General features: G+C 39.2%; 1 protein-coding gene across 4 annotated transcripts in view; it reads right to left on the bottom strand.

Annotated features, from left to right (window-relative positions):
- The window catches only part of LRGUK (leucine rich repeats and guanylate kinase domain containing), a 109,858-nt gene that overhangs the window by 46,094 nt on the left and 39,291 nt on the right, over positions 1 to 24,473 (bottom strand). For 3 of the 4 annotated variants that reach the window (XM_087430902.1, XM_004430835.3, XM_087430880.1), the window contains exons 10-15: positions 23,758 to 23,864; positions 18,863 to 18,982; positions 11,704 to 11,800; positions 7,675 to 7,788; positions 5,355 to 5,556; positions 4,625 to 4,720 (exon numbers count right to left, since the gene is read on the bottom strand). In XM_087430902.1, coding sequence (XP_087287028.1) covers positions 4,625 to 4,720; positions 5,355 to 5,556; positions 7,675 to 7,788; positions 11,704 to 11,800; positions 18,863 to 18,982; positions 23,758 to 23,864 — 736 coding nt within the window. The remainder of the gene's footprint in view (positions 1 to 4,624; positions 4,721 to 5,354; positions 5,557 to 7,674; positions 7,789 to 11,703; positions 11,801 to 18,862; positions 18,983 to 23,757; positions 23,865 to 24,473) is intronic. The other variant, XM_087430886.1, reaches the window with a different exon arrangement.

The following is a 24,473-nucleotide window of genomic DNA, read 5'->3' as shown; positions in this document are numbered from 1 at the left end:
CAGGATCTGAACCCGGCCGCCAGTAGCGGAGCGCGCGCACTTAACCGCTAAGCCACCGGGCCGGCCCAAAACAGCAAATTTTATGCTATTTTTTTTTACCACAATAAAAAAGTAAATTAAAAAGGATAGAAAAATACAAGAACAGTGAAACCCAAGGCTGAAGGTTCTTTCCGTCTTTAAGCACTCCTAGTTTCAGACATACAGGATTTCTTTTTTTGCCCACTTTCACAATTTAACAATTCACATAATTTGGCAAATGATAGCATGCCCTTTATTAGAGATAAAGGCACCACTTTATGGACCAGTAAATTGCTCAATTTTCCCCTGTTTGACTCATCATCACCATCATCATTTTCCTCTATCATTAGTCAGAATTCTGAACAATAATTTGCAAATATAATTTTATTTTATGATCTTTATGACAAGAACTCAGAGTGGTAGTTGAATCAGCTTTTTAAAAGCTTTACTGGAAGCACCAACTATTCCCGAAATAGGTTGTATAGAGACAAATGAAGGGTAAAATCATCCCCTATACTGAGTTGTGAATATAGTGTTTTTCCTTATTTTATAGAGATTATATTGTTTAATCAGGCTTTTTTCAGTCTTCATGCTTTAGAAATGAATATTACCTGCACTGCTATAGGGAAAAAAAATAAGACCACTCTGTACTTTAATTGAAGTACATTTTTAATTAATGGTACATCTAAAGATCTCGAGAGTTTAAATTACTCTGTGCCTAAAGTTACTTCTTCATATGTGCATTAAAGGAGAATTCCATTAGCCTCTCCCCCGGTGAAGGTTTACATTCCTGGGTCCAGGCTGATGGGCATGCTCTACCCCGACTGATGGACCTCTCACTTATTTTTATCACTTTGTGCCTTTTTCATCATTAAGAGTAGAAATTAAAATTGCATTCTCAGTTACAAATTAGCAAGACAAAATTACTAAAGATAAAGCCATGTATTATCACTTCAAATACATGGGAATAATTTTCAGTTTGCATTGATACAGAACTACTGCTTCTGTGAAAACAATGCCATTGACCATCAGATTTCTGTTTGTACTGAAGCCATGAATAGTCTCATCCAGTTGGGGAAAACCTCAGCTCTGGAAGATCAGAGTCCAACAGTGTTTCATAATATTATACGTAGTCGTTTTTGTTTTCGTTTTTTAGAAATGGGAGTTTAAAGTGATTTCTCTAACCAAATTTATGATTATTGGTGAAACTGAGAATACAAAACTAAGGCTTCCTATTTCCAGTTCAGTTTTCTAATTGCTCAGACAAAATTGTCTTTCATAGAATCTTAAATATTTTTTATTTCAATTTCTTACCTTTGACAGCTCAATTATACATAAAAAATATTGTACTCCATGTACTAAAATTATTGATTTTTGTTTCCAAGGGTCCCACTTATGTAAGTAAGGTAAGTATTTATGTAAATATACCTAAACTATAGAACTTAAAATCAGAGCAGCCCAGCTTAGAGCAGAGGCAAAGAGTAAGAGCCAGCCGGACCTGAGGAGGTGACCCTGTGGGGGCTCTGCGCCTTGAGGTGATTATGCTTGGGCTCCACCCTCCTGAGGGGAACCTGTAAACATCTGGCCCGCACTCCCGGCACACACTTCACAGCCCTGAAACTCAGAGAGGCCACTGGCTCTACTCTTTGGCCACTAGAGACACTATAAAAACTTACTAATGAGGATTATGTTATTTAGAATTTTTAATACTCACTTGAATAATGTCTGGCCAGCACAAAGTCACCTTATGTGCAAGTTTATCCTTAAACAATCAACTGAAAAAAGTAACTTCCTCCACAGATTAACTATATAAATAAAATAGTGTTTGTCTTCTTAAGGAAACACATTATTTTCGAAAATACTAAATCTGCCAGAAGAACAGGAGTCTGTTGAGGCCAGTGATTTGATATATTAATTACAAACTCTCCCATCCACTTTTTAAAGCTGAGATTATACTAGTCAATAACTGGATGGCCAAGTTTCAGTTATTAAATGTACCTGAGAGTGATAACATTTTTACAAATTCTATAATTCATACTTTTCATTAAATCAGCCAGGCCTAACTTAATTATTCCAAATAAATGAAGTTTTATTATGCCCCTTAAAATGCGAGTCCACTTTCCTATGCACACATTATCTGGTCTATTAATTCACCAGACGGCAACTGCACCCAACAGTCAGTGTTCCCGATGGTTGTAGAATAAGGAAAGACGGAGAGATGGAGCCCTGCTGGCTATGGAGGCAGAGTCCCGCTCAAGCGTCACCATTCACAGGTACCTCCAGTGCTACTGATTCAGAAACACACTTTCTTCAGTTACTCAGAACTGGTCTGGCTCAGGGGACTGACTCATGTTTATCCAAACCCACACGGGGCTGATTTAAAATCCAGACTGCCAATTTATTAATTTACAACGGGAGATGGGCCTGGCTCAGGGGTCGGGGCAGGGTGTTCTAACGTAGGGGACAACCTCCTCAGGGACAGGTCCACCGGGGGACCAAATTAAAGATCAGAAGGTTGCTGGGTTAGCAAAGATTTAAGCAAAGGGAGCCAGATTTCCTCAAGAGAAGCTTCCATGGAGCTACAGACGCCTCATTAGATACACCACGCAACTCACCAGGCAGAGCTTTCTAAAGCCCCAATGCCCGATATGGACTAATCAGAGCAGAGCTAGACAAACACACTGGCACCCTCCTAATTTAACATCCCCCCTTTGAAGCCTGAGCACCGTCCTCCACTCCTCCATTAATGTCTGTTTTCAGACAGGGGGCACTTGCTTCAGGCACTTTCCAGTCAGTAGGTTGTACCCTGGTCACTTGTCTCTTGTGAGACATACATGGAAGGAAAACCTCCGTCATTATCTGTTGGTTGTTACCAGTTTCACACTAGCCTCATTCCAGAATTCCAGGGGCACCTGACCTGGGAAAAGTGTATAAAATTGCAAAACAACACAATTAGTTTGAACTCTGGCAAAATCATGACCTGGCCTGCCTCAGCCTTTGCCACCAGGCAAACAAAATCCTACTTGGCCAAAGAGTCTCAAAGGCTAAACCACCCGTGTACACAAAGCTGCATAACTACTGTGTGACATCCGCTCAGCAGCAAGGGTCTCGTGTTAACAGCTGACAATACGTGATATGTGAATGCAGTTCAGTTCATCGAGGACCTTCTTTTTTTATTATTAAGGTGGTAAAACACACATGACATAGAATTTACCATCTTAACCATTTTTAAGTGTGCAGTTCAGTAGCATTAAGTACACTCACATCTTTGTGCAACCATCTCCGTCATCCATCTGCAGAACTCTTTTTGTCTTGCAAAAAGGAAACTCTGTACCCATTAAACACTAACTCCCCATTCCACTCTCCCCCAGCCCCTGACAACCACCATTCTACTCTCTGTCTCTATGAGTTTGACTACTCTAGATACCTCATAGAAGCGGACTCATACAGTATTTGTGTTTTTGTGACTGGCTTATTTCGCTTAGCATAATGTTCTCAAGGTTATCCATGTTGTAGCATATGCCAGAATTTCTTTCTTTTTTAAGGCTGAATAGTATTCATTGTCTATATATAACACATTTTGTTTATCCATTTAGCCATTGATGGACACTTGGGTTGCTTCCATGTTTTGGCTATTATGAATAATGCTGCTATGAACACGGGTGTACAAGTATCTGTTCAAGACTCTGCTTTCAATTCTTTTGGGTATACACCCAGAAGTGGAATTGCTGGGTCATAGGTAATTCTATTTCTAATTTTTTGAGGAACCACTATATTGTTTTCCATAGTCGCTATACCATTTTACATTCCCAGTTTCTCCACATCCTTGCCAACATTTATTTTCTATCATGTTGTTTTGTTTTGTTTTTTATCATAGCCATCCTAATGGATGTGAGGCAGATTTGGCGGAACCCTTTAAATACATCTCAAAATACTTATGTACCACAATTCTAAGATAGGGCTTTAGAATTCCCAGATTCCAAAGAGGTATACTCTTGCATATCCTACATCGTTTGCTGTGCATGATCCATGAGGCAGCTGGGGAGCATTAACTTCAGCTAGCAGGACGGTAAACTGCAGCTCAGAACAGCTAAGCAGCTCGCCCAGGGAAGCAGCAGGGCCAGGACCAGGCTCACATCCTCTGACAAGCGCCCTTCCACTACACTCCGCAGTGCAACATTTTGAGGGCCGGGGCAAGGCGAAGTAAAGGTGATAGAACTTTCTTGGGCTGAAACAACACTAAATACAAACCTGCCAAGCAGAACATCACCTCAGCCCCCTAAGGCAGCCAAACTTCTGGAATGCCGAGTTCTGAACCACGAGGCTGACTCTTATCTACCACAAACCTCCAAGGCGCTGCCTTGTGTGTCCCTGAAGGGCAGCCCTCTGAGTTCCATTACAGTCACCGGGACAAGCAGAGGTTCAGGTTCAGAGGGCTGACTCATGAAGCTCTTTTGTGGAGACAATTACCCCAGGGGAAGTACAGGAATTAAAGAATTAAAACCAGCTTTAGCCTGGCTGATGAGTACCCAAATAACAACTCACAGATTTGTTTTCTTTTCCATGAAAAAAAAAAAAATTCTGGCACGAAAGGGAAGGACAGTACCTGCAGTTGGAGCCAAACCCTTGGCAGCTTCCTCAGACAATCCAAGGTATTCTCTAACGAGCTGACTCAGTGTTTGGTAGGCCACATCCAGATCATCTACAGTAAAGGAGAGAGTCTACTTTAAAGCAAGAGAATCATATCAAAATATAGTCAATTTGGTGTATTTTTTTGGTGGCATTTTTTGGTGGTAATGATTTTTTAGCTACATTTAATTTTATGAGTATTGTGGTAGGTAGAATTCTAAGACCCAATGCCACTCCTCCCTTGCGTAATCTCATCCCCTCGAGTCGGCAGAACCTATGAACATGATGAGATATTACTCCTGTGATTACGTTGCGTTACACAGCAAAAGGGAGTTTTGCAATAATTAAGGTTACTTATCAGTAGAATTTGGGCTAATCAAAAGGGAGATTATCCAGGTGGGCCTCTCTAATCACATAGCCCCATAAAAGCAGAGAGTTTTCTGGTAGCGGAAGAGGAAGGCAGAGACTCAAAGCATGAGGAGGATTTGATGTGCTGTTGCTGGCCTGAAGATGGAGGGGGCCACATGGACAGGACCTGGGAGCAGACTCTGGGAAATGAAGGCAACCCTTGGCAGATAGCCAACAGGGACCTCCGTCCTACAACCACAAGAAACTGTATTCAGGCAGCAATAAGAATGTAGTTTGGAGCAGATTCTTCCCCAGTGACCTTATACTTCAAAAATCAAACTTGGCTGAAAGTTACTGACCTGCATTGATTACTGCATCAAAATATCCTGGAAATTTCTGATTAACTTTAACATAAAGGTCCACTCTGGAGACAGCAAATTCAATCTCTACACGACTAAATAATCCTTTTCTCCGCAAGTATCCCTCATATTTTTTCTTGTTCATGGGTACCACTAGGATATAGCGAGGCTCAAAAGAGGAACATTTCAAACTTCTCACACCCTATGTGTTTAAAGAAAAGATAATAAATTAAAAACAAATACACGATTTAGAAACCATTTTGGAGATGTCTGACAATATAGGTATAATAAGTAGTGTTACATTGAAGAATTTATTTTATCTGTATAATTAGCTATTATTTTCCTATAAATATTTCAAGATCAGATTACTTCTCTCTGTTCATCAAACATTAAACTATCATTGGAAACATAAGAATTCATTCTACCTGGTATTCTCTAACTAATCATTCTTATGAATATGACTGTTAAAAAGGAAAATTGCTAGATACAAATAGGTACACTCACAGCAGTACTGCATCTTTATTACTGAAAAGTAATTTCAATTCTACATCTCAAAAGGCATCCTTGCAGCACCAGGAGACAGTGATCTTACCAGAGAGGAAAGGCTCCTCTGCTACCCTTCTGTCTCCTTGGGACTCTTTCTGTTCCTAAACTGGCAACCTGGTTGGTTGGTCCCTATTATATCTCAGGGCCTCTTCCCAGTGCACAGGAAAGCCAAGCTCACGATACCCTGATACCAGGAGCTCAGAAGGTGAAACAACAGCAGGTAGTGGTCTGTGGATATGGGGGGTTGGGTCGTGACTGCAGCTCTCCAGTTACTGTAGACTCCGTGCAAATCCCTCAAGCTCCCTGAGTACCAGTTTCCTCATCGGTAAAATAAAAGAGCTATTCCAAATGGACTCTAAAGTTCCTTCCATCTCAATCCTATCATCAATAGTTTAATTCAGTGTTCAAAATCTTTGTTTTCAAAATTCAGGGGAAGAAATATAGGCTCTTTTTAAAAATAATTTCTAAAAGAGTCAATGACAAGAACAGTTTGGAAAAGTGCTTCAGCTGGGGAGAATCAGGAGAATAAAACCTGATTCATAGAGTCAACATCTAGGAAATGAGTAACAGAAAGCTCTCAGGGAGAAAAAAAGGACAACAGGAGGCAGCACTCAGAGAATTGATAAACTGGAAACAGGGAGACGCAATTTGCTGCAGAGTTTCTACACTCAAAGACGCATTAATTTGTATTTCTGCCTTGTCCAAGGAAGACATTTTGGGGAAAAGGCCCTTTTTTGTTTACTAGCATAGAAACAATGAAAACCTTCTTAAAGATGTGAAATCAATCAATTGCAGGAAGATATGAATTGCAGGATTTTGAAGTTAGCAAAATTAAAGAGCTGGAAGAAATGTGACCAGTTTCACTGACGCTACACAACACTTACACCAACGCAAGGAGCCAAAAAGACTCACAGTCTCCTGCTCTGTGAAGTTATCAAGGAAACAAGTTTTCAGGAAGATTCAGAGTTGATAGTAAAGGAATACTAGATATGCCCAGATTTGACTTTCTGTAAGTTTGGTCTAACGGAATCATTTTTATTACATTTTTTCCTTCTGATTACAAAAGTGATATACCGTTTGGTGAAGGTAACTTGAAAAAAAACCAATCAGCTGTCTTTGAAGATTTCAAATATCTAATAAAGCCACATATTTTAAAAACAAATGAGTGGAATATTCATGCTTTTACTCTGGATCTCGATCTTGGAGAAATTTCTGTGTACTCTGATGTAGAAGATCATTGGGGGAAGATGGGATATTGGGGCAGAGAGAGAAATCTCCTGAAACCTGCAAGTCTAACTTTCGGAAAGAATGAATACATTGCCACCAGTGAACACCTGGAGTCAAATGACAGCCTAGCCCACACACCTCCCAGGAAGAATGACGGAACAAGGTCCACTGCACGGAGCTGCCATTGTCCTGAGCGCACAGGGAACCAGTTCCACACCCTGTAAGAATCACACTTTATCTAATATCACTTTATATAAACAGAGGCCATGCTCTAAAAACAAAAAGATTGTGTGGAAATAACTTAGAAAATAAATCCTGACTGGCAGTTTCACTCTTAGTGAAAGTGTGATTTCTTGTACTGTAATCTAATTCCTGTCATTTAATTTTTCATGTGTCTTACCTCCACATGCTAACTACAAACTTAAAATCTCACTTTTGTATGCATTCCTCTTGTGCTAGCTGCACATTGTAGCCCCCTCCCCAACCACAAATGTATATACAAACTCACTCACGTTAAAAATAAGTTGACTGAATGAAAAGCACTTACTTCTATTTCCATATGAATACAGCTTGCTAAACCATCTCTTGCGATACCTTCTACGGTGTCCCTACTTAATCCGTAATTGTGATTGCCATAATTAAATGTCAGAATGAATTTCCCCTGAAATTTAAGAAGTACGAAGATTTTCACATAAGAGCTGCCATAATGGAATTTAATATAAATAAAACTTGATGTCTTACTTTTATATGATTCCATAAAACATACAAATACTAGCAATTATATAAGAATGACAATGGGTTCAGGAAACTTAATATCGAACTCTGATAGAGAAATTTATGCAGAATTCTCAGCTGGCAAAAAAAAATTAGGCTCTTGGAAATAATCTGCTGACAAAACGTTAGAGGAGAGTGAAAGTACTAGGGCTTATGGCAGAACAGATCATTTTGCTTACTTACCCACTTCCTGTCAAACCTGCACCATAAACCTTCGTTATTGAGAGAGCAAAACTAATAGTTCATCCTTTGCCTCAGCCATTTCAGCTATGCCAGCAAACCAGGTAGCCCAGGAAAAGCTTCCATCCTCAAAAGCCTTGTATTTCCAAATAAGCCTCAAGGCCATGAATTACAGGGGCATCCTAAAACCTTTGCATCCTGAGATAAGCCATAAAAAACAGATTCATCCAATTTTTCCTTACAAACATAGCTTTTTATTGAAACTTCCTCAAAGTTATTCAACAGAACTGTTGTGTGCCCATAGTCATTTGAAGCATTTATACTGCCTTCTCTCTGTATTCTGGAAGCCTAGTTCTTCCAAAAGCTATACTGCTTTGCAAAAAATGCAAGTAAAAACACGACTCTCAAAATTGGCTGACTTTTTCTTTGACAGTATTATATTTATTAAACCACCAGATCTAATCTAAACAGGGAGGCTGATGACAATAGAAGGAATAAAAATGTGGACAACCTTCACAACTCTGACTCCTCATACACATAAGTTTGAAATAAATAATGAAATGAAAACTCCCAAGGCTGAATCCAATCAATTGAATCCATCAAATGGCAGCAGCACCATTAACAACAGTAGCAGTTAGGAATCTTTTATGCTATCCTGTGCCACCTGGCCCCAGATGTTCTGGAGATCTGTGGGGATGAGAGACAGGCTATCTGTCAGGGAAGCAGTGTTGGAAGGCCAGGAGACATAGGGTGTCTCTCGGGGTGGGGTGGGTCTCTGGAGGATGTGTCTGCTGCGGGTGATGAGGAAAATCCTCACACTCCCATAATCAAAAGAAGTTTGTCATACTTTCTAAAGTTAAAAACTCAACAATAAATACCCCTAATATTTTACTCCCTCAATGTCATACCTTCTTTGTTCTATGGAATAAATACTGTGACTCCTTTTCTTTTAATATACATATTATATCTATGTAGATAGGTAGATATCTAAATCTCCTGTCAGGTATATACTTTATCTTGCTTACTGTGACTCACTCTGTTTTCAAAATGTGTATCTGAATCGCTTTTCAGATCCTATGAATCTATTTACTTGGGTGTACAAGAGCCTCCCTCTGTGGATCCCTAAACATTTTCTGAAAGGCTGTAGGGTTGGGAGGAATCTTGCACTGTATTACTAATGTATAGAAAACAGGCCCTATTAAACTGATTTTTAAGAATTGAGATGAAGTGATCCCCCAGCTCCCAGGTGGTGATACTCCTTTCGTTTCTTCCTGACTATGGATTTCTTAACAAAAAGCAATAATCACATTGCAGAAACCTCCAGATCTGTGGTCTTATTTCCACAAGAGTGGAAGAGTCTCTGCAGGTATATGACTGTGTATACGTCCTTAAAAAAAAGCTTCATGTGTCTATGGGCACGTGGGGGTGGGGGGATGACCTGTGTGTTGGGGGCTGGTGAATGTATATGGAAGGGTGTACGAGTCTATGCGTGCTGTCAGAGTGGGTAGGTGTGATTGTCCACAGTAGGTGTGCAAGGTTGGGGTATGCCAGGGTTGTCTGTTGGTCGGGGGCAGGCTGTAACTGGTGGCGGCACAGGCTGTCTGGGTGGGTGTTCTATGGAGAGGGGTTCTGTGTACAGAAGGCTGAGCGTGTGGGCCTGATTGGCGAAGCTGACAATGTGTCATGAGTTTATAATCTCTAGGTTTGTCTCTCTTCATGAAACACTCTCAAACTCACTTTAAAGAAAAGGAAATCAGAAGTGAAATTCAAGTTGAAGAAAATGACATTATATTAAAGTAATATAGGTTAGCAGAAGCACTAAAAATGAGTACTTCTCAAACACATATGGATTTTTGTAGAGGGAGTAAAACTGTAAAACTAAAGATAGTATAGACGTACAGTGATTTCTTAGACTAGGAACTGAACCAGACTTACTTGATTACAGATCCGATAAGGTATGGAACATCAGGGGAGCATATGGGGTACTGAGAACAGATGAACTGAACCAAGAAAAAAAATGCCTCAGACTCTAAGAAGAGAAATTAACAGTAATTTTGGGAACTAGTTGTCTTTCAACCCAAAGAGTCCTAAGAGAATGCTTCTTGCTAATATCAAGACAACTCCTCAAACCTCTCTATTAAGCCTTTCAGAAATATAAGCACCCAGAGTACTCTTGAAACATTAGCTGACCTGCCAAAACACAGCCCTAGGAGAGAAAATTATAAAGCATTTCCAAGATGTTCTTTTGACAAGGTTAGAGGGAAAATGGCCTAGGGATTACAGCACTTTCTCACTCGGGTTTCTCTGTGGATGCAAGAGAAAACATGCACCATGTGTAAAGCTGGTCATTCTAAATTAAACTCATAGAAACTGCAGAGCCTGCGCTTGAGTGTTCCAGTTATGTACGGCGAGGTATAAGCCAGGCCCATTATTTGCGGATGGTGGACAGTGAAGGAGGGAGGAAGGAGAAGTGGCGGGGGTGTAGCTACAAGAGCATCACTGGTTGGATGGTTATTTTTCACAAGAAGAAACATAGACCGGTCCTTAATCCAGTCCTTTGCAGGCTTCAGAAAAAAAATACAAGTGGTGCAGGATTCATTTGGTGGAAGAAAGGATGATAATATAAACAAAATTAAGGTCCATGGTGAAGAGAAAATAAAAGGATTACAGATTCATCAGTAGTGATGAAGATCTGAGATACTTTTTCAGTTTAACTGAAGGCATGCGTAAATATGTATTGATTATTAGCATGTACTTTTGACAGAAAAAACACACTTGGGTATGAGGATTCCCTTTGTAGGTAAAGGCCAAGAAAGAAGAAATAAATTGTTTTTAAGAAAATGAACTCAGAGATGAGGGTGTCGTGAATTATTACCAATAACTAGATTATCAGGGTTTCAGAGGGGAAAAAACTGAAGCTGAACAAGATTGCCCAGAGCTCCTATGAAATAGACTAATGCAGGGCAAGTACCCTCACCTAGGAAGGACACAGACCTGAAAGAAATTAGGAATCTTCTCCAGTCTGGTAGCAGGGGCTTCCATCTGCATTAGTGAACTGCCTGGCCTCCAGACCCAGGACTTCTCAAACAGGGAAGTTACGGTGGGAGGTTAAGGCTGTACACGTGTCCAGGACAGACCAACTTAATGGGACACACCATGGTGAACCAGTGCTTAGAGTCACAACAATTAGAACCCGCCAGTGATGGCAAACAGAAGGAGGGTCTCTGGACAGAACACTCCAACCCTAGGAATGCTCAATTCACAAGCTTCGTGCATCACATCAGGTCTGGGAGAACTGTTTATCTTGAGTAAAACCTGACTGATAACAGCAGCACCTGATAAACACGGATCACAAGAATTTTTTGTAGAGCTTTTACTTCTATTTTCTTAAAATGTCTACTCATTCAGTTTTATTGGAAATTTGCAATATTTTCTCCAAGATCATAAAATAAAGCAGCATGTGAACAATGATGTATTAAGTGGTTTAAGGAAAAAACAACTCAATAAGAATACCTCTCTCATAACAAATACAAAATTTAATTATCTTTTTTATCACTACTTTCTAATATTTCTACCAGAGAACATGTATTGCTCATGTAATAAAAATAAAGAACATTCTTACCATGTTCAGCATTTCATCAAAAACTTCTTGAGAAATAAAATGATAATCAACTCGATCCCCTTCTCCAAAGTAAGGCGGTCTTGTGGTGTGACAGGCCCTGAAAACATAAAATAGATAACTTAGTCTATTTCTATTACCTTGAATTTCAAAATGGGAAAGGTTTCGGTATAAAGTATGTTTTAAACATTGAAATTGATCCATGAATCATAAATCATAAAGTGACATAATTGTGAAAACCCTGTGGTTTTGAAGAGTTGGACTACATTCAGCCGCTATTCTCTACAGGGATTATACAAATTTTAGATTATCAACACCAAATTTTTACTCATTGTTATTTATCATCTTCTGAACCACCTCTTCTGCTATCACATAATAATACTTTAAGAAGTATAACAATATTTATTACTCTTAATTTTCCACCCAAGTGTTTTCACGTTCTCTCTGATCTACAGGCATTTTCTTCGTATTCCCCTCCTCATTCCTCCTCCCAGCTGGCCCATTTGTCTTTCAGGACTCAGTTGAAGTGTCACCACGCCTAAAAAGCCTTTCTTGATCCCCTGTTGCTGGGTTATGCATCTCTCCTTTATACTCCCATAGCCTCAGTGCCTTCTGCCAATTGCATCCGAGTTCCTTGTTCAGGAACCCATCTCCTCTGCTGTTTGAGGGCAGAGACGAGCTCAATCCGAGGCGCTGCCAGTACTCATCAATACTGTGCATGAACCTCCTATGGGAATCTGTGATTCCAATGTTGACTGGAATTCTCAACTCAACCAGAGAGGCCTTCTCTGACCGCTGTCTGAAACAGCATTTCCAACCCACCCCCTACACCTGCAACTACTATCACCAAAACTGCCTTCTTTTATCTACATATTAGGTTTTTTCCTATCTTTTCCAGCAGGATATATGAGTCATGAGGAGAGGACCTTATCTTGTTTGTCTTGTTGGCCATTGCATTCCCACTACCAGGCCCATAGTAGGCATTCACTAATATTTGTAACATGAATGAATAAATGAAACACGTGCAGTGGATAACAGCCGCAATAAACTCCATTTTAATTTTATTTATTTATTTATTTTTCCCCCAAAGCCCTAGTAGATAGTTGTATGTCATAGCTGCACATCCTTCTAGTTGCTGTATGTGGGATGTCGCCTCAGCATGGCCAGAGAAGCGGTGCGTCGGTGCGCGCCTGGGATCTGAACCCGGGCCGCCAGCAGTGGAGCGCGCGCACTTAACTGCTAAGCCACGGGGCCGGCCCAATGAACTCCATTTTATAGACGACTATAAAAATGACTTGTCTGAGGCCACAGAGCAGGCCAGTGTCGGTCCCAGAACTAGATGATGGGGGTCCCAACTAGTCCAGGACTCTTGATCTCATACCATTCTGACTTCCCAGTGTTAAGTTCTGGGAATGCAAACTGATTTTTAGATCATCTTGCAGTTTTAAATTAGGAGATGAGAAGAGCTAGACATTTGACATGTTATTTCATTTATTCCTCATAAAAACCATGAGGTAGGTGTTATTGTTTTTATTTTACAGATGATGAGACCAAGGCCCAGCAATTAAGTGACGTGACTAAGTAGCAATGCCAGGATGACTCCCAAGTCAATTCCTTTTAATATCACACTCAGAGGGTAAAGTCGTCACCTTAAAAGCCTGTCCATTACAAAGTCAAAGACAAATTTTTATAATTCACTCCACTGTTCCTGTTCCATTATAATCAAGAATTAGCTATACTAGCAAATTCTAAGGTCTTAACATCACATTTAAATTGTATACTCAAGAAAGAGAGTATGTTCTAAGAGAAGACTGTCAAAACACCATGACATTTGCTTTGTTGTGTGAACACCCTGGCATTTCTTCACACCCCTTGGCAGCGACCTGAGACTTTCTGTCCACTGGTGTCCTTGACAGTCAGGACAGATAAATCAGTGACTTGGCATCCTGTGCTGCACACCCTTAATATAGCTTTTACACACAGTGTGGAATTTGCATTTCTCAACAAAGGGATTGAGCAGCAGGAATTTTTTCAGAATTTCTAAAAGGAAGACAAAGCGAAGAAGCAATTTGAAGCTTCTAGGCAGGTAAATAAAGAGATGGCTTCACTGATGTGGAGAAAGCTGATGACAGAACCTGTATCCTCTGCGGAACTTTCTATTAAGAAGGACTTACGATGACCTGAGGTTTTTTGAATCTGTCATCCAATTTTCACATATAGATACATTCGTTGTGTAGTATGCTGTCCAAATATGAAGATATTAAAAAGGAAATATTTCATAGTGAAAGCAATGTTTCACTAAACTAACTTAGAAAAAAATGATGCCAAATTGTAGACAAAGAAATTTGGGCCATCACCTTCAATACCCTTCCTCTCCCCTGTTTAAATATAATTTCAAATGTAATTTCAATTTCCATGAGTTTATTATTTACTAATTAATTTACTAGTTAAATCATGGTAAATTAGTTAAATCATAGTTTATAATGGGAGCCATATTCCCTGTTTCACTTAACAGACAAAAGAACTGAGTTAGAGATTAACCCCAGACTACAACATTGCTCCTAAAAGTCTCAGGGTGAGTTTAGACATTCTAAAGGCGAATTCACTGGCCAGCAGTCATCGAGGACCCTAACAAACCAAGCCCAAGGAGAGGAGCAGATGATCAAGAGAAAAAGGCGTCTGGAAGGCCAGGCCAATGAGAGAATGTTAAAATATCCAGGAAAACATAATAGGAAGAAAAGGTGTCTAACAAGGGCTAGCAGGTGGATGAGGAAGTAGAAATTTTTTCAGTTTGATTCAGAAGCATGCAGATTTAGAATTTCAATTCTGGACCAGATTGTCTCAGGAAATAATGACCCTGTTACTGCAAATATTTAGGCAGAGGCTTGGCTATGAGTGCATCTAAATTCAAGCACATTGTAGCACGCCATGTTGTTAGTAAGTGAACTCTTTCAATGGGTATCCACAAAGGCCAAGGTATTCGTAGGGCACTTGGTAGGCAAATTAAATTGATCTGAATGCCCAGTGCAAATATATGTCAATAAATTGCCAGACACGATTTAAGAGATCATGAACACAGAAGATTCCAGCACATACTGTGTCTGAGTATCAAACTTTAGGAAGCCACTACTCTGTTCACTTTCCAGTAACCACACACCACTTTCTAACTCCTGCCATCATCACCTGTCACCATTTCCTAACTGGTCTCCTTGTCTCTAGCCCTCCCTCCCCAAGCCCTTTCCCAAACTGCCGACAGATGCACTTCCTAAAATGCATCTGTGGTCATGACACGATTCTGCTTAGAAGCCCTTTATGATCAAACCCCTATCCATCTTTTTGGTCTTATCTTCTGCCATCTCCCTTCATCCTTCAAGCATAGTCATACTACAGAGTGTACTTCCAGTGAACAAATGTGCCTGTTGTTCTTTCTGCCTGGAATGCACCCCCCACTCAAGCCCCACACCCTACTCCTCTTTTACGTCTTCTATCACAGAGGCTCTTTACTTCCTCATCACAGCACCCACCAAACTATCTTGTTAGACAGCATTTACTTATCTAAATCTCATCCTAGATTATAAGCTGCCAGGAGGACAAGACCCGTGTCCGTCTGTTTTACCGTTTTATAACCGGCACACAGCACGTGGACAGTGCTCAATAAATGCTGATTGAATGAACAAATGAACCGTGCAACTAGTTTGTCACGTCTGTATAAACAGACATCAGATTACACTGTATTTAGGTAACTGTACCTCATACCATCTCATTTAGCTAAATAGCTGTGGGCTTTTACTGCACTGTATTATAGAGCTAAAAGTAAAATATATTTAGTAGTCAACACCACGAAAAAGGTTATGAAAATAGAGATTGCTATAAAATAGAGATCTAAGGAAGAAGAATCAAGTTTTTCTTTCATGACCATTCAGATCACTTTTGGGACCTCCCATCTGGAAGATGAACAGGCATGCTGGTATTTTGTGTTTCCCTCATCATCCATCACTCTTTAAGAAGCCACTGATGTGTGTGGTAATATTGACGTGGAAATAAATAGAGAGACTTTGATGGCAGTAAACGCATATGTCCAGGCCATTTATAACTAATACAAGAAAAGAAAGAACATCCGACCTATTTCTAAAACCAAGAACAAATAGTAAAATCAAAACCTAAGACAAGAGCAAATCTCTCAGGCACACCAGTACTTGCTATACTATCAAGTTATATTTTTAATATTTATAGATCTGGATATGCAAGTGAGCATGTGAATATTTCATTGAATGCCTTGTTCTTGGGTCAATGCAACTGAAAAAAGAGGACAAAATACCAGGAAAAATGAAATAAATAGGAGGGAAACAAAAGATTCAAGCAAATGGCAGAGAAAGTGCCTTTGTAAATGCTTACATGTTTCATGATAAGACGGTATTCATGCCTTTTTTGCTTTTCATTTAATTAAAAATCAATAAAATTTATGTTGGATAAAGAATAAAATAAAATAGAATCTAAACAAGAGTAATGAGCTGCCCCTGAGGATGTGCTTTGGTTTTATCATTTGTTTTAATTAGAAAGTTGCTGCATATAATAGTAGTATTATCTTACTTTCTCAATGCATAGAATTACTAGCTACTATCCTTCTTGATGCGATGCTATGATCTTTGATCCATGCCCTGATGGAATTCTTAGAATGATTTGTCATTGAACAAGCCCTGAGTTCTGTCTCCATGAGGATGCCAATGAACGGTTGGACGATGCTACTGAGCCTGTCTGTGAGGGAGGTGGGCGAGTGAGTGGGCAGTTGGAAGTGGGGGAGTCAGGAGTATCTTTCCATTCACCACTAATACTATTCAGAGGAGAAAAATAGCAATGGTGGCAGTAACAGTGTAGATATGAAGCTAATTTTAGGATTTTGTTTTGCCATCTTGTGCCTCCACACTAATGACACACAACACCAATTATTGAAGATCTGAGTTCCCTACTAGATTACAAATTTCATTACGGAAAGGACCTCACCAATCTTGTTCTCACTGTATCTTCAGGGCCTAGCACATGGGAGGAACTCAATAAATACTTAGTGAAAGAATGGATGAGCAAATGAATGAATCCACCCTTCTCTCCATATATCCATCAGCAGAGGTTGGGGAAAATCGCCTATGCTTCTTATCACAGTAATTTCCCATTAAATGTTGCATGCAATGCCATTAATTCATTCATCCACTCACTCACTCAATCAGTTATTCATTTAACAAATATTTTTGATGCACGTATTAAGTGCCTGGCCCTGTGCAGGGCACTGAGAACTCAACGGTGAGCAAAGCTGACATTAGTTCTTTCCCTCACTGGGCATACAGACGAGCAGGGAAAACAGGCCTTAAACAAACAGTCACGAGCCTAACGGATAAGCATTCTACTAGGGGAAATACAGGACTTAATGAAAATGAATAATTAGGAGGCTTATCCAGGTGAGAATGCAGCATCAGACTGGATCAGAATCTTAACTCTGATGATCACATCTGACCCTACGTGCCTCAGCAGTATATACCACAACAAATATGAAGGACCAGGCCACCAACCATTTGCAACATAATTGGTACCAAGATGTGAAAGGAATTCTAACCAGAGAAAGCCTTGATTCTCCCAAGTCACTTTGGTTTGCTAAAAGGTTCCACGTTTACATATTAGCACAACAGTCAGGATACACTCTTTTGCCCTAGTTTGACCTTCCATTCCTTGTGTTCCACTTATCTTTTAAAACAGATTCAGTACTCCTATATGAACATAATGGCCCTCCATATTTTTTATTTTAATATTAAGTTTTAATTTAGTTTTGTTACTTCAGGGTTTTTAAAATATATTAATGAATAAATTATTCTATAGTATTTATATCCTAGAGTTGTTCAAATGAAGGATGTAATTTTAGATATCTAAATAAATGGACCTATTTAAAATAGTATTTACATTGTTTGAACACGTGTAGCTTAAGGGAAGGAATTTTTCTGTAATAGCATTAGAAAATAATTTGCATTTATTTTTCTTGCTGTCCTATGCATCTTTGCAGCCACATCCTCAGCTCACTAACAACCACCACTAATCTGAAAGAGATTTCTTTGCCATACATAAAAAATACAAGAGGAAACCAGTTCAAAAGATTTCAGTGATAATTTGAAATCTGATTCCCAGAAACCTTTAAAAAGTCTGTACATCCAGCCGAAGAATTTTTTGGATGGTTCTAGTTTTTCGGATATTTTCCTCTATTTTAACTGGGTCATTAGGGAATCATGCAGCAAAATATTCGCTCCAGTAAACTGAAAGTGTATTGAATGCTAACCTGGGGACAAGGGAAGGAACACTTTTGCTGCCCCTTTCCATTCTCCTCCTTTTCCTTCCTCCTGAAATATGCCTTAAAAAAGGCAGACCTGTGTGGAGACAAAGCTGAGGTGCTGTCAGTGTGAGTGCCAGCAGAGACTAGGAGAGGCTGTCACCGGTGCACAGACTCACCCATGACACATCACAACATTGTGATTCATGCTGTCACACCGCACGGCAACAGAATGAGCCTGCGTTCCCACGCCACTCTGCTTAATGAGAAACGTGCATTTTCAAACCATGGAGGATGATCTTGGCTGGCGATGAATTAAGTTAAACATTTCGAGAATTAAAGTAAAAAATATATATGTTACACAGTGTATATCACGGTGTAACAAACAGCAAAGAAGCTGATAAGCTTTCTATGGAAAAAGTGTATAATGGCATGGATGAATCATGTTTCTGTTCTTGTTTTTTGAGGGGGGTCACTGCCATATGTTTACTGTCTGCTTCACAAAAGACAAAATATTTTGTTTCTTCTTGCTATTTGTTAAGTTCTTCTATTATTAGAAGTATACTTAGCAATCATCTCTACCACATCAGTTAGAATGACATGAGAATCAAGATTCCTAGTCATTCCAAGACCAGGTAATCACACTTATCCAATACTATCAATAATGCACCTTCAAAGACTACAACCCTCATGGTGCGCTATCCTTACCAAGAGGTAATTTTTACCAAACATCCACTTTTAGCTCAGCCATAAAATGTAACTTAAATATTAATTTGTTTAACTTGCTTAAAATTAATAATCAAAATTAGCAATATCCAAGATTTTACAGCCTTACCAGCCAATAAGCAAACTTACCCGTATCTGAAGTAACTGTTAAACTGTCTGCAGAGGCGGTGAGCGAGTTCTCGTTTCCCACAAGCCTGAGGACCAGCTAATATCAACATGGGGTAAGGGGCATCCAGACTAGGAAGAGTGCTGTAACACAGGGCAGAGCAGAGATGGCCTATTCTAGTCACACATACAGCATGTTAACCGCATCCAGTGTGCAAAGTGTCTGTGTCATAATCACAATTAATTCAGTAGACAAGCACTTGCTATACGTAGACACTGTATAGAAGGGAAGTCCTACCTTCCACAAGCAAGTTGATTATAATATGCCATAAATAACATTCAAAGCATAAACAAAATCCAAATACATGTAAATTTACTTTAACTACATTTTTAAAAGGAAAAGTATGGTAAGATATATCAGTTCTTGGTTGATAAAGTAGTCCCCTAAGAACTTCAAAATGAAAGAAATAAGATTGCCCTGTGAAAGTTAAACTTTAACATCCATACCTATTAAATTAGAACACAGATATGCAAAGAAAATGGTAATAACTAAAATTTACCTGAGCAATTACTATGTGCCAGGCACTATTCTAAGAATCTTACATGCATTACCCCATTTAATTACCACAGGAAGCTAATGAAAACGTTTCTATCATTATCCCCATTTAACACATGAAGAAACTGAAGTCCAGAGAGGTTAATTAACTTGCTCAAAATAATAGCTAATAAGAAAGAGCTGATATATAAATCTAGGCATGGCTTCCGGGCCCGAAAGACTGAACTAAAGAATGAATTTATTAATAAAATGTCCTGCAACATGCTGAGCTGAAGTGTTTGGACTCCACTCTTGACACAAATTACAGAAATATGTAATAAAATATAATATCTCTTCAAAACACATGGCTGAGGTGTAGATTCTATGAAGAATGGGGATGGTGGCAGCATAATTTTTCAATCTCTCTGAATGCCCACATAAAAACAGAAAAACTTGAGAGCAAAAGCCCATGGTAAGTATGTACAACAAAACCAGATGAAAAGGTATCTTCATGAACCACAAACCCACAAGACTATCACAGTGCTGGAATTTGTGTAGGAGGAAGCAATGGGGAAGCAAATGACAGACCTGAGAATAAGTGAACCCCAAAACAGCCAATGGGTATCCCATGGAAAGCAGGCAGGCTGAACCTGTACATGTACAAAAACTTGTACGTGAATGTTCATGGAAGTTGTATCTGTAATAGCCAAAAACTGGAATCAGCACAGATGTCCTTCAAAAGATGAATGGTTAAACTAATTGTGGTGCATCCATATCGAGGGATACCACTCAGCCATAAAAAGGAATGAACTAGTAATACACCCAACAACTTGGATGAATCTCTGGGGAATGAAGCTAAAAAGAAAAAGGCCAAACCCAAACAGTTATATACTATATGATTCCATCACATTCTTGAAATGATAACATTATAGAGATGGGGAACAGATCATTGGTTGCCAGGGGTTAGGGAAGATGAGAAGGAGGGAGGTGACTGTGGCTAAAAAGTTGGAAGCACAGGGATCCTTGTGACAAAACTCTTCTGTATCTTGACTGTAGTGGTTCTCATATGAAACTACATGTGTGATAAAATGGCATAGAACTAAATGCACACACGAGTACATGCAAAACTGGTGAAATCTGATACAGCTGGTGGATTCTATCAATGTCAATGTCCTGGTTTTGATATTCTACTATAGCTATACAAGATATTACCATTGGGGGAAAGTTATATATAGAATTTCTTCATTACACCTGCTGTTCAATTCACATTACACCTGCATGTGAATCTAAAATTATCTCAAAACAAACTTTTTTAAAAGATTAAAAACAAAAATATTTGAGAGCAAGTGACAAATATTGAAGATAGGCAAAGGAGATCTTCTTCCTGAAGAAGAAAACCAAAGCAAAGAAACAGAACAAATATTAAAGAGTGTAATTCAAGAAAACTTTCCTGAAATAAAAAAATAAAACAAAACTATACATTGAAAGAGCACGGAGCATACCCGAGACTATTAGCCCAGAATAACTAATATCAAGACATAGTCTAGTAAAATTACTGGACTTTAAAGAAAAAAAAATTGTTCAGCTAGACAAAGAGAACACATGACTTATAACAAAGAAAGGCAAAGAAAATTAAATGGTTATCAGATTTTTGACAGCAATGTTTTGCACCAAAAGAAAATGGAGTAACCTCTCTATTATACTTAGGGAAAAGAGTGTGAGCCCTGGAATTTATACATACCAAAAATGACTTTCAAGTATAAAGGGCAGAGAATATTATCAACAAGCAAGAGTTCAAGGGATATTGATCCCATAGCCCTTCCTAAGGAATCTACTAGAGAACAAGGTTCATACAACCAAAGTGACTCATGAGACACCAATAGAAGGGCTGGAAGGGAGCAATAAATATGCAGTTATCCATAGAACCAAGACTAAGTGACAGCCAAGGAGAAAGTGTTGTGTGTGATGGATATATGTTCTGACAATATAAACATAGTACACTACTTTTAAAATAGGGTGATTGACACTTACATGAAATATATACAATAGGCAAATTCATAGAGACAGAAAGTAGATTAGAAGATACCAGGGACTGGGAGTAGCAGGGAATGAGGAATTATTGCTTAATGGTTGCAGAGTTTCTGTTTGGGGTGACGAAAAAGTTTTGGAAATAGATGGTGGTGATGGTTGCACAACATTGTGAATATAATTAATGCCACTGAACTACATATTTTAAAATGGTTAAAATGGCAAATTTTATGTTATATATATTTTACCACAACAAAAAAGAGACACGTTAATGGGAAAAGCATAGGCAGAACATGTTTTTAATGATTTCAGTAATCATGTTGGTGTTAGTATTAGTATTGGTATTCTAATACCATTGTGTAATATGGGATTTTAAAAAAGACTAATTATGGAATATTCTAATCCATCTTCCTCTGTGTCCTTGGTGTGGGAGAAAAGGAAATACAGATGTAATAGAGAGGAGGTTAAATAAAAGCTCAACTGTGTTCCTGAAACTGAATTGTAAAGTATCAATAAAAATTCAGAAGGTATTTTATCATCTATCTATAGATTGATACAGATAGATCTATCTAGATACGGATTAGACACAAACAGACTGAATAGATGAAGATAGATAGGTACAAACAGACAGGATAGATATAATAGATGGAAGGAAGGAAAGAAGGAAGGAAGTGGGGGGAGGGAGGGAGGGAGGAAGGAAGGAAGGAAGGAGGGGAGGGAGGGAGGGAGGAGGGAAATATATTCCCAGCTCTGTCCACTAAAAGGCCTAGAAATGATGACCAACCCAGTAGTAATGATTATCACTAGCACCCAGATTGTGATTGAGAAATACCATTTCTCACTAAACAAACCAGGGCTTCTTAGTGAAATGGCTGCTTCCAGAGTTTGGATAGGACTTGTACAAGACGAGGCTGGAGAACCTTGTCATACCAGAGAACAAGAAAGCTATCAATGACTACTAGGCCAGAGTCAAGGGTCTGCTGTGTCACTTTAATATTGTATCCTCACCCCAATCATACCAAGAGAGGGGGCAGGGATTCCCCAATAATGTAAAAGTCCCAAGGCCAAGACTCAGGGTTCCTCTCCTGGAACCTGACTTCTAGGACTGCCCGAGAGCTGTGTCCTGGCGCAGAGTGGAAAGGGCAATGGCAGACCAGCTCCCGCCTCCACGAGTTTTTCACTATGAACGCTGCTCCATCTGGAGCATTCAGGGCTGCACGGCTATTTGTTCTTGTCTGCCCGACAGCCAGAAATGATAAAGAAACACATGTTTATGAGACTGCTGTAAATTTCTTTGATACATATTTTTATATAAATGCACTCTAAAGCATGAAACAACTAGCAATCTCAAAAACCAGAAAAGAAATACAATGAGGACATAAATGCCCTTCTTTTAAATCAAATGTGCTTTTCCAGATGTATGCAAATAAATGGTAAATCATTTCATCTAGAGGGCTACCATAAATATATAAAACTGTCAATGTCTATATTATTAAGTTACACATAAAAAAATCATGTCCTACATGCAAAATAAAACATTTTGCTCTCTGTGGGGAACCATCCACGTGAAGCTCAGGAGCAAATACCACATGAAGAAAAGAAGCCATCTATAACCAAGAGATTCTACAAGCATTTTTAAAATGTCTTTGGGTATTGATAGAACTTCTGCATTATACTTATAGCATAAATGGCCATCTGCTCCAACAGATTGTTTAAAAAGAAATGGAGAAACCGTGGTAAATCTGGCTTCGAACTTGGAGGTGAGAGACTCTATTCATGTGTTCAACCAAGCTGGGCGACTTCTCCCTGCTGGGCTGACTGCAGCTCAGTGCAATCACTAGAAAGGCTATTTCAGGTTCCCTTAGGCTAGCTGGGCTTCCTTCTAGAAACTCTCTAATAATCTGCATTCATGGGATGCTCTTTGGCAGGACTAGCTAGCATTCACTCGCAGCTAAGGAAAAATTTACAAGGGATAGAAATCATCATAATTCTCTGTTAATGAGGCTAAAGTCTGTGGTTCTATCCTACAGCAGAAAAGTTGACAAACTTTCTCTTTTTTTATTTCACTGTCCTATGTCACAGGCTAGCCACCATTTGAAGGGCCAGATGAAAGAGGGAAGATGAATCCAGTCGTCACCTACACTTGGGAAAACCCAATGAGTGAGCCCCATATTCAAGCATGTGATGAAAACACTATAAATGAGACAACACATCCTATCAAATAAAGACCCGACCCCTTCCCTCAGAGCAGGTGAGAAAGGAATGGGTCACAAAATAGAGGGCTAGGGAACTTGAGGAGGTTGTCCTGTGCTTGCCGCCCTGAGTTCTATCTACCCTGCGGACCCCTAATGAATACCTGTCAAAGATCCTCTGTGGCTGCATCACGCTGTTGACAACATGCGTCAGGTGATCTTGGGCTGCGACCACTTCCGGCGGAGGGTCATATTTATTCACTGCCGCAACCTTTTCCAGAATTAGAAATGCAAAAGGAAAACAAATCTCATTTCTAAAAAGAAAACAAGGCTTAGACTCTCTTCAATAAAATATTCTACACACACAATCAGTATAGAAATAATTTAACACATGCTCAAGAATCTTTTTCTTCAGTCTTATGTCTACTCTAACTTTCCTAAAGCCTAAATAATGATAATTATCTTAAAATATTGAACTGGACCCCACTGGTCCCCTACTTCTTTATATTCCCTATAAAGGGAATTTGGGAGGGAGGGAAAAAGCAAAAACAAAAACAAAACCTCTAAAGTCCAAGTTTACTTTTAACATAGTAAAAATTCCAACTTTTAGTATGAGAAGAAGGAATAAAATTCACAGTTCTAGATTCCAGGTAGTTGACACTGTAGAATTATTTTCTCATGCCATCTCACCAGGAACTATCTGATTATCTCAAATTCTACCAAAACCTCCTCCTCTTTTAGCATAACTGTCTCTGTTCAAAGATATGGGCCTTTTCCACATAACATACAGTTCTCTATCCCCTGTCTTCGTCATCCCTCTAACTACATTATCCTCACTACCACACCTTTACTTAATATATGGTTTTAAATTTATTCCTTT

This window comes from Ceratotherium simum, chromosome 1, assembly GCF_057802395.1.
Source record: "Ceratotherium simum simum isolate JZ-2026a chromosome 1, ASM5780239v1, whole genome shotgun sequence".
NCBI lineage: Eukaryota > Metazoa > Chordata > Mammalia > Perissodactyla > Rhinocerotidae > Ceratotherium > Ceratotherium simum.
Note: the sequence above shows the minus strand (reverse complement) of the source record. Positions and strands in the feature narration are given on the sequence as shown.